The sequence below is a fragment of the Leucoraja erinacea genome, chromosome 37 (genome assembly GCF_028641065.1).
Source record: "Leucoraja erinacea ecotype New England chromosome 37, Leri_hhj_1, whole genome shotgun sequence".
Classification (NCBI taxonomy): Eukaryota; Metazoa; Chordata; class Chondrichthyes; order Rajiformes; family Rajidae; genus Leucoraja; species Leucoraja erinaceus.
In genome coordinates, this window is record NC_073413.1 from 10,323,958 (window position 1) to 10,341,457 (window position 17,500).

A 17,500-nucleotide genomic window follows, 5' to 3' on the forward strand; every position below is an offset into this window, starting at 1 on the left:
TATAGGAGAGACATTGTCAGGCGTGAAAGGGTTCAGAGTATATTTACGAGGATGTTGCCAGGACTAGAGGGTGTGAGCTACAGGGAGAGGTTGAGCAGGCTGGGTCTCTATTCCTTGGAGCGCAAGAGGATGAGGGGTGATCTTATAGAGGTGTACAAAATCATGAGCGGAATAGATCGGGGAGATGCACAGAGTTTCTTGCCAAGAGTAAGGGAATCGTGGACCAGAGGACATAAGGTTCAAGGTGAAGGGGAAAAGATTTAATAGGAATCTGAGGGGCATCTTTTTCTCACAGAGGGTGATGGGTGTATGGAACGAGCTGCCAGAGGAGGTAGTTGAGGCTAGGACTATCCCACTGTTTAAGAGACAGTTAGGCAGGTACATAGATAGGACAAGTTTGGAGGGATATGGACCAAGCAAGGGCAGGTGGGACTAGTGTAAATGGGACGGTGTGGGTAAGTTGGGCTGAAGGGCCTGTTTCCATGCTGTATCACTAGGACTCGATGACTGAGCAGATTTAGGCTATTCGACCCATCAAGCCCATTCTAGCCCTGAGTTACTCCGGCTTATCTCTCCGACTCCAATCTTCGGTGTAACCCGTTGTCCTGATGTCAGCGATACTCATCACTGGTCTTTGTGATTCCTCCAACGACAGGGTTTGACCTACGAGGGTTTGGCGGGGATGGAATACCTGGGCCTGGTGGTGAAGGAGACGCTGAGACTGTTCCCGCCGCGGGTGTGGGTGCAGGCGGCGTGCACGCGGTCTACCGTGGCGTGCCACGTGAAGATTCCCAGAGGGATCCGGGTGGTCGTTCCCATCTGGGTCATGCATCATAGCCGGGAATTCTGGGACCGACCGTGCCAATTTAACCCACTCAGGTAACCAGGAGCCCGCCATTTTGGTAATCTAGTCGTGCCTGGCGCCCATAGCAAGACTTATGGGTTAGTGGGTTAATTGGCTTGGTGCATGTGTCAATTGTTCCTAGTGTGTGTAAGATAGTGTTAAGGGGCTGTCCCACTTGGGTGTAATTTGCGTGTCACGAAGATTTTGTAGATCCCAAAATCCTGGGTCGCCGCGCACGATGGCGCGTCACTGCCCACGTCACCACGCACCAGTCACGCGTAAAGCGCACCATGCGCACATCACCTGCACGGCGTGACGTAAATCTGTCGTGACACGTAAATGATGTTGCGTAAATCACGCGCTATTGACGCCCAAGTGGGACAGGCCCTTTAATGTGCGGGGATCGCTGGTCAACGCAGATTCGATGGGCCGAGGGGCCTGTTTCCGCGCTGTATCTCTAAACTAAACTAAACTAATCTGATCTAAATATTCCAAATGGAATTTAAACTGTGGAGGTGGTGGAGGGAGGACTTAAGCCAGAAAGGGTTATTGGGAAGAAAGAGCTACTTTATATTTAGTTGTGTCTGGTTGGGTAACTATAGTTGGGTGGAGATTATTCCATGCTTTAATTGTGCGGGGGAAGAACGAATTGCTGTACACATCTGTCTTTGTAGCTGGGATCACAAATTGGATCGAATGCCCTTGTCTGCTCCTAATTGGTTTGGGTTTGGGTTTGGTCTTGTAGTCTATGTCGAGCTGACCTGAAGGTACTTTTACTGTGAGGCTGTTGAGGCCACGTGCTACGCCGCGCTGCGCTGCCAGCCCGTAGATTGACGTTTATTCCATGTGGGTAGGTTCACCAGCACGGAGGAAGTTGCCCGTGACCCCCACTGCTTCCTGCCCTTTGGCCTCCGACCTCTGGCCACAGTGGGGAGTGAGGTCAGCATCATGCTGGTGAAGGTCGCCCTGGCTCTCGTGGTCAAAGCCTACACATTCGCCCGGTGCGCTCAGACCCCGGTGAGTATCCATGGCGACACGCAGAGCAGAGCAGAACGCGGGGGTGGGGGGGGGGGGGGGGGGAGGGGAGGGAGAGGGGGGGGGAGCGTCTGGCATCATCACCCCGAAGACACGCAAGAGGGGCAGTGGGTAGCAGAAGGCAGGGCCTGATAGAATGGCCACAAGACTCGACGGGCCGAATGGCCCCACGACTTGCCGATGGTGGGATAACGCAGCACTCGTGTGACGGGTCCTCGATGGCCAGCATGGAATCAGTGGGCTGAAGGGCCTGTTTCCATGCTGTAAATCAAAATTGAATTACATTAAGCTAAACTGCCATATTAAACAAATCTCTCTACCCTCTCTCTACCCTCTCTCCCCCCCTCTCTCTCCCTCTCCCCTCCTCCCTCTCCCCCTCTCCCCCCTCTCCCTCCCCCACTCCCCTCTCTCTCTCCCTCTCCCTCCCTCCCTCTCTCACTCTCTCCTTTTCACCAAATCTCTCCTCTCCTCTCCTTCTCTCTCCCTCTATCCCTCTCCATTCTCTCTCTCCCTTCTCTCTCCCCCCTCTCCCTCCCTCCCTCCTCTTCTCTGCCCCTCTCCCCCCTCACCCCCCTGCCTCGCTCTCCCCTCTCCCTCCTCCTCCCTCCCCCCCCCCCTCCTCCCCCTCTCTTCCCCTCCCCCCTCTCTCCCTTCTCCTCTCTCGCCCCTTCCTCCTCCCCTCTCCCCTCTCCCTCCTCTCTCCGCCCTCCCCCTCTCTCCCCCCCTCCTCTCCCTCTCTCCCTCTATGTCTCTTTCTGTCTCTCCCTCTATCTTTTGCCCCTCTCTCTCTTACCCCCCCCTCCTCACTCACTCTCTCCCTCTCCCTCTCTTGTTCTCCCCCTCTCTCTCCCTCCCTCTCCATCTCTCTCCCCTCTCCCTCTCCCCTCTCTCCCTCTCCCTCTCTCCCTCCGTAGATCTGCATTGAGATTGCCACAATGGGCTCCACCAGATCCAAGGAGCCCATCTCTCTCCAGGTGGAGCTGCCATAGACCACGGAGAAATCTGCCCTACCCTGTGTCTCCCTTGTCGTTCTTTCATCTACAATGGCGAGATGGGGGGGGGGGGGAAGAGATTTCCCAGTCAGCAGCTTTTACAAGAAAGCCGATGACCCAGAAGATGGATGGCTGCATGGTCATCTCCATCAGTCTCAACGTCCATGGATCTCGGAGAAAAACCTTCAGCAAAAGAACATGAGAATCAATAGATTCCCACAAATTGCTGTGGACTGCTCCAATTAATTCCTATAACCTACTCACAATAAATAAATTAAAAAAAATAAAAAGTTATTCACAATTAGTCCCTTTTCGCCTTTTTGGGTCTCCCAGGAAGTTGCCAAAACTAGAGGGTGTGAGCTACAGGGAGAGGTTGAGTAGGCTGGGTCTCTATTCCCTGGAGCGCAGGAGGATGAGGGGTGATCTTATACAGGTGTACAAAGAATAACGAGAGGAATAGATCGGGTCAAGACCCGAAACGTTGCCTATTTCCTTCGCTCCATGCAAAGAGTTGAACAATCTCCACTATAGGAAATAGGCAACGTTTCGGGCCGAAACCCTTCCGGGTTTCGGCCCGAAACATTGCCTATTTCCTTCACTCCATAGATGCTGCTGCACCCGCTGAGTTTCTCCAGCATTTTTTGTCGACCTTCGATTTCCCAGCATCTGCAGTTCCTCCTTAAACTAAACATCGCAGAGGCCGTTTTGTCCTTTGACATTTATTTGTTTGACAGCATCTTGTGGCACAAACAGGAGTATAAAATGTACAAATAAATAGAAGGAGCTTGTGACGGGCATGGCATTGACTGCAGTGTTCCCCGGTGGGGCCCGCCCTTCCTGATCAGGTGCTGGCGGGGGGAGAACGGTTGGGCTGGGTCAGGTCCTTCACGATTGCTGCACTAGTTTGGTAAACTCTACAGAAGGGGGAAGAACAGAGGTGAGAAAACATAGAAACATAGAAACATAGACAATCAGTGCAGGAGTAGAGGCCATTCGGCCCTTCGATCCTGCACCATTCGCCATTCAATAGGATCATGGCTGATCATCCAACTCAGTATCCCATCCCTACCTTCTCTCCATACCCCCTGATCCCTTTAGCCACATCCCTTTAACTCCCTCTTAAATATAGCCAATGAACTGTGTGGCCTCAACTACCTTCTGTGGCAGAGAATTCCACAGATTCACCACTCTCTGTGTGTGAAAAAAAAATTCTCATCTTGGTCCTAAAAGATTTCCTCCCCCTTATCCTTAAACTGTGTGACCCCTTGTTCTGGACTTCCCCAACATCGGGAACAATCTTCCTGCATCTAGCCTGTCCAACCCCTTAAGAATGTTGTAAGTTTCTATAAGATCCCCCCTCAATCTTCTAAATTCTAAAACGGAGTAAGTCGTCACGGTGAATGGTCAGAAGAATGAATGAATGAATGAACGGATGAATGAACTATTGCCACCTGTGACAATGTTAGATGCACACAGAGTCTCTTGCCCAGAGTGGGGGAGTCGAGGACCAGAGGACATAGGTTTAAGGTGAAGGGGGAAAAGATTTAATAGGAATCTAAGGGGTAACTTTTCCACACAAAGGGTGGTGGGTGTATGGAACGAGCTGCCAGAGGAGGTAGTTGAGGCTGGGACTATCCCAACGTTAAAGAAACAGTTAGACAAGAACATGGATAGGACAGGTTTGGAGGGATATGGACCAAACGCGGGCAGGTGGGACCAGTGTAGCTGGGACATGTTGGTCGGCGTGGACTCGGTGGGCTGAAGGGCCTGTTTCCACCCTATATCTCTAAACTAAACTAAATTAAACTAAAAAGACACTCTCATTCCGAATCCAACCTTTCTGTCCTGGGCCTCCTCCATGGCCAGAGTGAGTCCCAGCGCAAATTGGAGGAGCAGCACCTCATGTTCCGCTTGGGTAGTTTACACCCCAGCGGTACGAACATTGACTTCTCCAATTTCAGGTAGTCCCTGCTTTCTCCCTCCTTCCCCTCCCCTTCCCAGCTCCCCCACGGCCCACTGTCTCCGCCTCTTCCTTTCTTCTTCCCGCCCTCCCCCTCCCCCTATCCCCACATCAGTCTGACTCGAAACGTCACCTATTCCTTCGCTCCATAGATGCTGCCTCACCCGCTGAGTTTCCCCAGTATTTTTGTCCACCTTAAAAATACACAAACCTGATTTCCCGATCTTGCCATCGTGATCCTCGTCTCCAGCATCGAGTATTAATTTGGTTTCACTGGGAGATAGGTCCCGGCCCTCCGCTGCAAAGCTCTTTAGTAAAGATCTGTGGAAAGGGGAATGATAATATATTTCAGGAAGGAACTGCAGATGCTGGTTTACACCAAGGATCGCCCCAAAAATGCTGGAGTAACTCAGCGGGACAGGCAGCATCTCTGGGGAGAAGGAATGGGTGACGTTTCATGTCGAGGACCCTTCTTCAGCGCGGAAACAGGCCATTTGGCCCACCCAGTCCAATCCGACCAGCGGTCCCTGCACAGAAGCCAATTAACCCACAAACATGCGCGTCTTTGGAGTGCGGGAGGAAACCAGAGCACCCCGTGGAAAGCCCACGCAGGTCACGGGGAGAACGTGCAAACTCCGTACAGACAGCACCCGTGGTCGGGATCGAACCTGGGTGTCTGGCGCTGTGAGGCAGTAGCTCTACCCGCTGTGCCACCGTGCTGCCCGGAGAAATGCTCTCCTCTCCAACATGCAGAAGAAGTTCTTGACCCGAAACATCACCTATTCCTTTCCTCCAGAGATGATGCCTGACCCGCTGAGTTACTCCAGCGTTTTGTATCTATCTTTAGTTTCAAGTTTTAGATTAGTTAAGTTTAGTGTCTTAAGTTTACAACTGTGTACAAATCCACTGTGTACAGAAACATGATAAAGGGAATAATGTGAATAATGTTTAGTGCAAGGTAAAGCCAGCAAAGTCCGATCAAGGATAGTCCGAGGGTCACCAATGAGGTAGATAGTAGTTCAGGACCGCTCTCTGGTTGTGGTAGGATGGTTCAGTTGCCTGATAACAGCTGGGAAGAAACTGTCCCTGAATCTGGAGGTGTGCGTTTTCACTCTTCTGTGCCATTTGCCTGAAGGGAGAGGGGAGAAGAGGGAGTGGCCGGGGTGAGACTGGTCCTTGATGATGCTGCTGGCCTTGCCGAGGCAGCGTGAGATGTAGATGGAGTTGATGGAACGGAGGTTGGTTTGTGTGTGTGTGTGATGGTCTGGGCTGCCTGGGTCCACAATTCCGACCCAAAACGTCACCCATTCCTTCTCTCCAGAGATGCTGCCCGTCCCGCTGAGTTACTCCAGCGTTTTGTGTCTATCTTTGGTGCGTCCGCAGTTCCTTCCTACACATGGAAACTGCCTCCTAATCTGAGGAAAGACATTCTTGCCATAGAGGGAGTACAGAGAAGGTTCACCAGACTGATTCCTGGGATGGCAGGACTTTCATATGAAGAAAGACTGGATAGACTCGGCTTGTATTCGGTAGAATTTAGAAGATTGAGGGGGGATCTTATAGAAGCTTACAAAATTCTTAAGGGGTTGGACAGGTTAGATGCAGGAAGATTGTTCCCGATGTTGGGGAAGTCCAGAACAAGGGGTCACACAGTTTAAGGATAAGGGGGAAATCTTTTAGGACCGAGATGAGAAAAGGATAAGGGGGAAATCTTTTAGGACCGAGATGAGAAAAGGATAAGGGGGAAATCTTTTAAGACCGAGATGAGAAAAGGATAAGGGGGAAATCTTTTAGGACCGAGATGAGAAAAAAGAAATTCACACTGAGAGTGGCGAATCTGTGGAATTCTCTGCCACAGAAGGTAGTTGAGGCCACACAGTTCATTGGCTATATTTAAGAGGGAGTTAGATGTGGCCCTTGTGGCTAAAGGGATCAGGGGGTATGGAGAGAAGGCAAGGATGGGATACTGAGTTGGATGATCAGCCATGATCATATTGAATGGCGGTGCAGGCTCGAAGGGCCGAATGGCCTTTACTCCTGCACCTATTTTCTATTTTCTATGTTTCTATGAAACAGTACAGCTTCGGCCCACAATGTCTGTGAAGTCCAAAGACCAATTCCCAATTCCCTGCGGTCTCTCACGGTCTTGGATGCAGCTGTTCCCAAACCGTGCTGTGATGCATCCCACCCGGAAATGCTTAAAGACTCCATACCCTGAGCCCCATGCTCCAGTTGTGTGTCTTGTGCAGTTGGATCTTACTTGAGCTCTTCCTCTTCAATGAAGCCACTCCGATCTTGGTCGAGAATATGGAAGACTTGTTCCATCTCCTTTTCAGTCTTCTTCTTCAAACCGACCATCTCGAAGAACTTCTTGTGGTTGAAGCTTCCGGGATCTGGGCAGGTAGAGAGGTGGCATCGTCAAGCAAATACCCACACCAACCAACAAGATACAACATAGAGAATGCTGGAGTAAAGGGCCTGTCTGAGTAAAGGGTCTCTCCGTTGCCGAACCAGCAGCTCGAGGAACAGCTTCTTTCCCGGCGGCTGTCACTCTACTCAACAACGTACCTCGGTGACTGCCAATCACCACCCCCCCCCCCGGACACTTAGAAACATAGAAACATAGAAATTAGGTGCAGGAGTAGGCCATTCGGCCCTTCGAGCCTGCACCATTCGCCATTCAATATGATCATGGCTGATCATCCAACTCAGTATCCCGTACCTGCCTTCTCTCCATACCCCCTGATCCCCTTAGCCACAAGGGCCACATCTAACTCCCTCTTAAATATAGCCAATGAACTGTGGCCTCAACTACCCTCTGTGGCAGAGAGTTCCAGAGATTCACCACTCTCTGTGTGAAAAAAGTTCTTCTCATCTCGGTTTTAAAGGATATCCCCCTTATCCTTAAGCTGTGACCCCTTGTCCTGGACTTCCCCAACATGGGAAGCAATCTTCCTGCATCTAGCCTGTCCAACCCCTTAAGAATTTTGTAAGTTTCTATAAGATCCCCTCTCAATCTTCTAAATTCTAGAGAGTACAAACCAAGTCTATCCAGTCTTTCTTCATAAGACCGTCCTGACATCCCAGGAATCAGTCTGGTGAACCTTCTCTGCACTTATTATTATTTATTCAAATCGTTTGCTATGTCGCTCTTCCAGGGAGATGCTAAATGCATTTCGTTGTCTCTGTACTGTACACTGACAATGACAATTAAAATTGAATCTGAATCTGAATCTGAATCTGTTCCACTTGGCGATTTTTTTCGGCGACTGCCAGCATCATATGAATGTCGCCATAAGATTTTGAACTTTTCCGGCTGGCGAAAAAAAAATGTTCGGTGACCTGATACATCAGTCAATGATGCCGACAGTCGCCGAAAAAAATCGACCAAGTGGGACAGGGCCTTATCTCAGCGGGACAGGCAGCATCTCTGGAGAGAGGGATGTCGGACTGCAAAGTGTCTGAAGAAGGGTCTCGACCCGAAATGTCTCCCATTCCTTCTCTCCAGAGATGCCGCCTGTCCCGCTGAGTTACTCCAGCTTTTTGTGCCTACCTTCGGTTTAAACCAGCCTCTGCGGTTCTTTCCTACGCGTAGAACAGTACAGCGCGGGAACGGGCCATTCGGCCCACAATGTTGGCGGCAAACGTGATGCCAAGACCAGCATGCGCCTCATCCAAGATGGACACAGAACGCTGGAGTAACTCAGCGGGACAGGCAGCATCTCAGGAGGGAAGGGATGGGTGACGTTTCTGGTCGAGACCCTCCGTCTGACCCGAAATGTCACACATCCCTTCGCTCCAGAGATGCTGTCCATCCCGCTGAGTTACTCCAGCATTTTGTGCCTATCTTCAGTGTAAACCAGCATCTGCAGTTCCTTCCCACACATGCACATAATCCATAGTGCACTTTCGAGTTCATTTTAAAAATTATTTTATTTGTTTTTAAATCATTGAATGGGCTCGCCCCGCCTTACCTCTCTGCGCTGCTCCACCCATACGCTCCTGCCTGGTGCCTCAGATCAGCTGATCAGCTGCTCCTTGAGGTACCAAGGTCTAGTCGGAAGCTCAGAGGGGATAGAGCCTTTTCTGTTGCTGCTCCGGCACTCTGGAACACCTTGCCGCTGCACACCAGACAGGCCCCTTCACTGTCCTTCTTCAAATCCACCCTAAAAACTCATTTTTATTCTCTGGCTTTCGACACTGGCTGAGACATTGCTCCTGTTTTTAGTGCTTTTAATGTCTTTTAATTTTTACTGTTTTATAGTCCTGTGTTTTACGGTTTTTAATGGTTCGTAATAACTTCTTGTCCATGAGTTCTCATGTACAGCACTTTGTGGCAACTGCAGTTGTTTAAAGTGCTTTATAAATAAAGTTATTATTATTATTATTATTATTATTTTATCCCTTCTTTCCCTGCATATCCATGTGCCAATGCAATAGTCAGCGAGTGGAGCAGGTCCATCAGCCCAACTTGCCCACCTGCACTAGTCCCACCTGCCTGCATTTGGCCCAAAATCCCTCCAAACCTGTCCTATCCATGTACCTGTCTGACTGTTTCTTAAACGTTGCGATAGTCCCTGCCTCAAACTACCTCCTCTGGCAGCTCGTTCCATACACCCACCACCCTCTGTGTGAAAAAGTTACCCCTCAGTTTCCTATTAAATCTTTCCCCCTCACCTTGAACCTAAGTCCCTTGGTTCCTGATCCCGCTACTCTGGGGAAAAGACTCTACCCGATCTATTCCTCTGGTACAGCTCTAAGAGGTCGCCCCTCATCCTCCTGCGCTCCAAGGATAACTCTGTTATCTATTCCTGCACAGGTGTGGCCTGCCATGAGATGTTGTCGATCTCTCCCTGCCTGTTACGGCCACCTCCCTTGGATCAATGAATCACCAGCGGAACTCACCGTGGAAAGCTTTGAGAGCATTTTTGATGTCTTCAGCGGCAAGTACATCTGTCATCAGCATCTTGCAGGCTGTTGAAGCACAGGATTAATATCGGAAATTATTTAAAGTACAGGATAAATATCAGATTAATATCGGATTTAAACCGGATATTAATATTATTATATACTATGGGGTGGGAGATTGCAACCTTCACGTGGTCCGCCCTGTTTCGACTAATGCAATCAACTCGACGTGCACAAACAGTGTAGATCAAACAGAACAAGTTGACCGACAACTTTAGCCTGTGCAAGCCGTACGCAAAGAGAAAATTAAGATCAAACAGAACAAGTTGTCCGACAACTTTAGCCTGTGCAAGCCGTACGCAAAGAGAAAAATATATATTATATTAATATTAATTTAAGAAAGAACTGCAGATGCTGAGTTTCTCCAGCATTTTTGTCTACCTTCAATTTTTCCAGCATCTGCAGTTCCTTCTTAAATATTATATTAATTATATCATTATACATTCAATTATATTACATTTTTGATTATTCATTATATTAGATAGTATCATGTATAATTATATGTTATATTATATATATATATATTGATATAATCATATCCTATGAATGAATACGTTTATTGGCCAAGTATTCACATACAAGGAATTTGCCTTGGTGCTCTGCCCACAAGTAACAACATGACATACAGTGACAGTTAGGAATGACACATAAAATGTTAAACATTAATAATAAAACATTATCGATCATATTATATTATATTATAAATGATAAATATATTTTATAGTATATATTATCATATATAATTATGTTATATTATATACATATTAATAGAATTATACATGATTATATGGCACTATATATATATATATATTGACACACATATATATTGTCATATGAGAAGTGATGGGTGATGTCCTGGGTTTCAACAACTAAGTTACAGAGATAAGTTGAATAAGTTAGGTATTTATTCTCTGGAGCGCAGAAGGTTAAGGGGGGACTTGATAGAGGTCTTTAAAATGATGAGAGGGATAGACAGAGTTGATGTGGACAAGCTTTTCCCTTTGAGAATAGGGAAGATTCAAACAAGAGGACATGACTTCAGAATTAAGGGACAGAAGTTTAGGGGTAACATGAGGGGGAACTTCTTTACTCAGAGAGTGGTAGCGGTGTGGAATGAGCTTCCAGTGGAAGTGGTGGAGGCAGATTCATTGGTATCATTTAAAAATAAATTGGATAGGCATATGGATGAGAAGGGAATGGAGGGTTATGGTATGAGTGCAGGCAGGTGGGACTAAGGGGAAAAAAAGTTGTTCGGCACGGACTTGTAGGGCCGAGATGGCCTGTTTCAGTGCTGTAATTGTTATATGGTTATATGTCTCGGGTCGAGACCCTTCTTCAGACCCACCCTTTGTGTCTACCTTCGATTTAAACCAGCACCTGCAGTTCTCTCCTACACCTGAAACAAGACAAGCACTACAATCTGAAGAAAGGTCTCGACCCGAAACGTCACCTATTCCTTTTTCTCTCGAGATGCTGCCTGGCCTGTTGAGTTACTCCAGCACTCTGTGTCTATCTCCTGAAGCCAATACGTATTTATAGCCACTAATAGGCACAAAGGTCCTGAAGGCATTCTGTTATCAAGGCTTTTGAAACATGATAAAGACATTACCCGGAAAGGGAGAGGCTGCGAGCTGTAATTGGGATCGTATTTAGGGTTGTCAGCTGCCGACTGGCTTAAGGAACACCCTCTGGATTTTAGAATAATAAAGGATGATAATTTTGGTGGTGGGCATTGCTCAAAGGGGTTTAGTTTAGAGTTACAGCGCGGAAACAGGCCCTTCGGCCCATTGAGTCTGCGCCCCACAGTAAGCAGTCCCTTCCATTTCATGTCAGCTGTAGAAATTAAGCAGTTAGTCATTGAACCTTGCCCAGTGGCCAATGTAAAAATAATCTCCCATTACATTTGAAGAAGTTTGGTTTCGGCCCAAAACCCTTGAAGGAAATAGGCAACGTTTCGGGCCGAAACCCTTCCGGGTTTCGGCCCGAAACGTTGCCTATTTCCTTCGCTCCATAGATGCTGCTGCACCCGCTGAGTTTCTCCAGCATTTTTGTCTACCTTCGATTTTCCAGCATCTGCAATTCCTTCTTAAACACATCCCATTACAATTGATGGCCAAAACAACACACAGCACAAAATGGACATTCAGTTCAAGATTACCATTCTGCATATCAGCATAGGGCTTTATTCTTTGGAGCGCAGAAGGTTAAGGGGGGACTTGATAGAGGTTTTTAAAATGATGAGAGGGATAGACAGAGTTGACGTGGAAAAGCTTTCCCCACTGAGAGTAGGGAAGATTCAAACAAGGGGACATGACTTCAGAATTAAGGGACTGAAGTTTAGGGGTAACATGAGGGGGAACTTCTTTACTCAGAGAGTGGTAGCTGTGTGGAATGAGCTTCCAGTGAAGGTGGCGGAGGCAGGTTCGTTTTTATCATTTAAAAATAAATTGGATAGTTATATGGATGGGAAGGGAATGGAGGGTTATGGTCTCTGAGCGCAGGTATATGGGACTAGGGGAGATTATGTGTTCGGCACGGACTAGAAGGGTCGAGATGGCCTGTTTCTGTGCTGTAATTGTTATATGGTTATATGGTTATATATCATAAAAATAAAAGTTAGAAAACTGTAAAGACTCCAACACTGTTAAAACAATTCTCCTTTGCAATTAGAGTCATAGAGTGATACAGTGTGGAAACAGGCCCTTCGGCCCAACTTGCCCACGCCGGCCAACATGTCCCAGCTACACTAGTCCCACCTGCCTGCGTTTGGTCCATATCCCTCCAAAACCTGTCCGATCCATGTACCTGTCTAATTGTTTCTTAAATCCTGGGATAGTCCCTGCCTCAACTACCTCCTCTGGCAGCTCGTTCCATACACCCACCACCCTTTGTGTGAAAAAGTTCCTGTTAAATCTATTCCCCTTCACCTTGAACCTGTGTCCTCTGGTCCTCGATTCCCTTACTCTGGGCAAGAGACTCTACCCGATCTGAGCAGTTACCTGAATTCTCCCATCAACCAATATCCCATTCTTAATCTGGTTTCACAAACAATAAAACAAATTTTTTAACCAAAAATGATCGGTCCTGGCTTTTGATTTGAACTTTGTACTTCCTGATATTGTTCCTGCAATGAAGCTTGTTGGTGGGTTTGATTAGACATATCTTCGAAGAAGAGATGCATACACCAATAAAAATTTAAATCGGCACCTTACAGCCCAGTGGTGTGAATATTGATTACTCTAGCTTCAAGTATCTCCTTGCACCCCCTCTCTCTCTCCGTCCCTCCCCCACCCAAACCATTATACTACCTCAAAGTCACCCTGTTGAGTCTCATTGTCCGAAACTCATTTTCACCTAACCCATATGTCCTGTCACTTTTATCAATGTTACTTTTTCTTTCATTCATAGCTCTAGGGGCCAGTGGAGTCAAGGGATATGGGGAGAAGGCAGGCACGGGTTATTGATAGAGGACGATCAGCCATGATCACAATGAATGGCGGTGCTGGCTCGAAGGGCCAAATGGCCTCTTCCTGCACCTATTTTCTATGTTTCTATTCATTTGTTCTATATCTCTCGTCTCCCTCACCCCCGACTCTCGGTCTGAAGAAGGGTCTCGACCCGAAGAGTCACCCATTCCTTCTCTCCAGAGATGCTGCCTGTCCCAGCTGAGTTACTCCAGCGTTTTTCTATCTACCTTCAGTTTAAACCAGCACCTGCAGTTCCTTCCCACACACTACAATGAAAGGCACCTCTTGTCAATTTCTGAAGTGAAAATCTTTGAATCATTTTACCTCAAAAATAATGTCCTCTCATTTATAGTCTGCTCATGCTGAAATCTGCCTAATTTGCTCGATATATTTGCCTCCCATGTACTAATTTTGTTATTAGTTTATTCAGACATATTTCCATTGTATCTTGACCTTCCTTATTCATGTATCTCCTTCCTCTCTCATATTCTTTCCTCTTTTCTCCCTCTTTCTCATTCACTCCATTTCTCCATCACTTCATCCAAATGCTCTAAGGTGAATGTTTCCCTTCACAGCTCCCCCTTCTCCTCACTCTACCAAAGACTTTTCCCCTTTCTCTCATTAGATCATTAGGAGCAGAATCAGGCCGTTTGGCCCATCAAGTCTACTCTCTCCCTCCTAAGTCTATCTCTCCCTCCTAACCCCATTCTCCTGCCTTCTCCCCACAACCCCTGACACCCGCACTAATCAAAAATCTATCTATCTCTGCCTTAAATATAAAGAAACATAGAAACATAGACAATAGGTGCCAGGAGCAAGCCATTCAGCCCTTCGAGCCAGCACCGCCATTCAATATGATCATGGCTGATCATCCACAATCAGTACCCCGTTCCTGCCTTCTCCCCATATCCCTTGATTCCGTTAGCCCGAAGATCTAACTCTAACTCTCTACATCACCATCTATATCTCTCGTTTCCCTTTCCACTGACCTGGCCTCTGCAGCCGTCTGTGGCAATGAATCCCACAGATTCACCACCCTCTGACTAAAGAAATTCCTCCTCATCTCCTTCCTAAAGGTGTGTCCTTTAATTCTGAGGCTGTGGCTCTCATGAGCCGCTGGTCCGGGACTCTCCCACTGGCGGAAACATCCTCTCCCTTGACTCCAAAAGCCCCCGTCCGCTCTCCGAAGGCTTCCTAATGTCGATATATGGAATAGCCCTTTCCAGAGACTTACCTTGGTGTTTGGCTGGCGGGCTGCAGGAATCAAGAGATGGTGATGGAGGCGCAATGGGTGACGCCTAACGCAGCCCCGACCAACCCTTATGTACTTCACTCCCGGTCTATTCTGGGAACCATTAACCCTTTCTTGCCTCCTGAAGGATCGGGTGGTGAGAATCAAGTCTGTATCACATTCGCTTTTGCCCTAATCAAAAGCGGGCTATTAATATCGCCGGCTGCACGTCCGAAAATATTAATGTCGGCCCTGAACACAAAGACGTCGTGGCAAAGAGGGTCTCTTCTTCTTGTTGTGTGCAGCTCGCACAGCCTAAAGTTGTAAATGCATTTCGTTGTCTCTGTACTGTACACTGACAATGACAATTAAAATTGAATCTGAATCTGAATCTGAATCTGAATAGATGTTTGATCTTGTTTGATTGTGCACGGCAGGGTTGATTGCATTCGTCGAAACAGGGCGGGCCACGTAAAGGTTGCAATCTCCCACCGTAGTGGCAAAGGGGGCCTCCCCTCACCCTGCCCACCAACCTACCTCAAACCCAGACACTGCAAACACTGCAATGCAAAGCCCGAATGGAGACCACCAGGATTGTTTTCCCACTTGAGTTCCCTTTCACAAACTTGCCTCTTCAGACCCACAGAATGTCGTAAGGGTGGCTCAAATCCGCTCCTATGCTGAGGGCCAACCCTACCTGTTCTAATAAAAGGTGCCTTTTATATAACGGAATGTCCATAACTCTAGGAAACATTCCACCCTCCCCTCCCCACCCCCCTTTCGTTTGAACTATCTAGCATTGGGAAAGGAAGAATATCATATGATATGGGATCTCCCAACACGAAAGATTAATTTAGATTTCATTTGGCTGTGACAAGGGCTGATAAATTTAGGAGTGGATTAAATACCTATCGATCTATTAGCTCCTTTTAAGGACACTTATGCCACTGAGATAAGTAAAGGGAAGCTCTTAAATGTTGCCTTTAAAGGCGCCGAAAAGAGGGATTACTGTTTATTTTTCACATCAGGGTGAACAACAATGAGAGGATTTGGCCCAAGTGCAACGTCCAGTCTTGGCGGGGACGTGGATGCTGTTGGTGGTGGTGCTGGCACGTGCCGGCTGAATTGGCATCGGTTATATGCCGTCATTATATGCCAGGTATCGCGTGCTTGGCTGCTGCCACTCTTTATCCCGGCTCAGGGGGTGAATGGAAAGGGGGCAGTCACTGTGGCACAGCGGCAAAGTTGCCGCCTTACAGCGCTCGCAGCGTCAGAGACCCGGGTTCGATCCCGACTACGGGTGCTGTCTGTACGGAGTTTGCACGTTCTCCCCGTGACCTGTTGTTGAGGGTTTGGGTTTTGTTGAAGATCGTTAAAGGCTGGGACACGCTAGAGGAAACATGTTCCTGATGTTGGGGGGAGTCCAGAACCAGGGGCCACACACACACACACACAGTTTAAGAATAAGGGGTCAGCCATTTAGAACGGAGACGAGGAAACACTTTTTCTCACAGGGAGTGGTGAGTCTGTGGAATTCTCTGCCTCACAGAGGGCGGTGGAGGCAGGTTCTCTCTTGATGCTTTCAAGAGAGAGCTAGATAGGGCTCTTAAAGATAGCGGAGTCAGGGATATGAGGCGAAGGCAGGAACGGGGTACTGATTGGGGATGATCAGCCATAATCACATTGAATGGCGGTGCAGGCTCGAAGGGCCGAATGGCCTACTCCTGCACCTGTTGTCTTTTGTCTATTGACGTGTGTGGGTTTTCTCCGAGATCTTCAGTTTCCTTCCAAAGACGTACAGGTTTGTTCATTGGCTTGGCACAAGTGTAAATTGTCACTGTGTGTGTAGGATAGTAATAGTGTGCGGGGATCGCTGGTCAGTACGGACACAGTGGGCCGAAGGGCCTGTTTAGGCTCTGTATCTCTAAACTAAATTAAACCTCTCGTATCCAGAACTGCAGATGCTGGTTTACCAAGGAAAGACCTCAATATCTAACTAACTTTCCAAAGTACCACAGCCCTTTTATATACTACACAGATTTTACCATGTGCTATGTGAAGTGAAATGTGCCTAGGTACTTCCAGTTGAAGTTGACACTGGAGTATCTCAGCCGAAACGTAGCCTGTTCCTGCTCTCCATAGATGCTGCCTCACCCGCTGAGTTCCTCCAGCATTTTTGCCTACCTTCGATTTTTCCAGCATCTGCAGTTCTCCGCACCTATTAAATTTTTCCCACTTCACTTTAAACCTATGTCCCCTGGTCCTCGATTCACCTACTCTGGGCAAGAGACTCTGTGCGTCTACCCGATCTATTCCTCTCATGGTTTTATACACCTCTATAAGATCATCCCTCATCCTCCTGCGCTCCATGGAATGGAGTCTCAGCTTACTCAACCTCTCCCTGTAGCTCACACCCTCCAATCCTGGCAACATCCTTGTAAATCTTCTCTGAACCCTTTCCAAGCATCTAAGCCTACAACACTGGTGTCCTGGACTGAACACATTACTCTGTGCACAGTAGCTGAACACAGTATGGGTGGCAGAGGTTATGGGGAGAAGGCAGGAAAATGAATGGGGTTAACAGGGAGAGATAGACCAGCCATGACTTGATGGGCCTGAATGGCCTAATTCTGCTCCTATCACTTATGACTTGTGACTTATGAGAAGGCAGGAGAATGGGGTTAGGAGGGAGAGATAGATCAGCCATGACTTGATGGGCCGAATGGCCTAATTCTGCTCCTATCACTTACGAACTCAATAGGAAAGTCTTGTTATAAGCTTCATAAGAAACTTGTGAACGGGTCCCGTTAATAGATACTCTGGGTGATGTGCACTAATTGCATAGGAAATTCATCCTGCACTGTGTGTATGAAATGATGATCTGGTTGGGTCTTGCATGGAATAACTGCGAGACGAGTCGGTTACAGCCTGTAATATAATCTCTGGGACTCGGGTGACTACATAAGCCCCAGGAGATTAATTTTTATGGGATGAGACACTTGA

General features: G+C 47.7%; 2 protein-coding genes across 2 annotated transcripts; one reads left to right on the forward strand and one right to left on the reverse strand.

Annotated features, from left to right (window-relative positions):
- Positions 1 to 606: 606 nt before the first annotated feature.
- On the forward strand, positions 607 to 3,145 carry LOC129713737 (cytochrome P450 3A19-like). Its single transcript, XM_055663002.1, has 3 exons — positions 607 to 879; positions 1,699 to 1,861; positions 2,794 to 3,145. Exons 1-3 carry the CDS (start codon positions 683 to 685, stop codon positions 2,866 to 2,868), a joined length of 435 nt encoding a protein of 144 aa, XP_055518977.1. The 5' UTR covers positions 607 to 682; the 3' UTR covers positions 2,869 to 3,145.
- A 429-nt stretch (positions 3,146 to 3,574) lies between these two features.
- On the reverse strand, positions 3,575 to 14,574 carry LOC129713944 (parvalbumin, muscle-like). Its single transcript, XM_055663359.1, has 5 exons — positions 14,501 to 14,574; positions 9,737 to 9,805; positions 7,092 to 7,224; positions 5,043 to 5,152; positions 3,575 to 3,785 (listed from the first exon to the last, which is right to left on the reverse strand). Exons 2-5 carry the CDS (start codon positions 9,795 to 9,797, stop codon positions 3,757 to 3,759), a joined length of 333 nt encoding a protein of 110 aa, XP_055519334.1. The 5' UTR covers positions 9,798 to 9,805; positions 14,501 to 14,574; the 3' UTR covers positions 3,575 to 3,756.
- Positions 14,575 to 17,500: the final 2,926 nt, after the last annotated feature.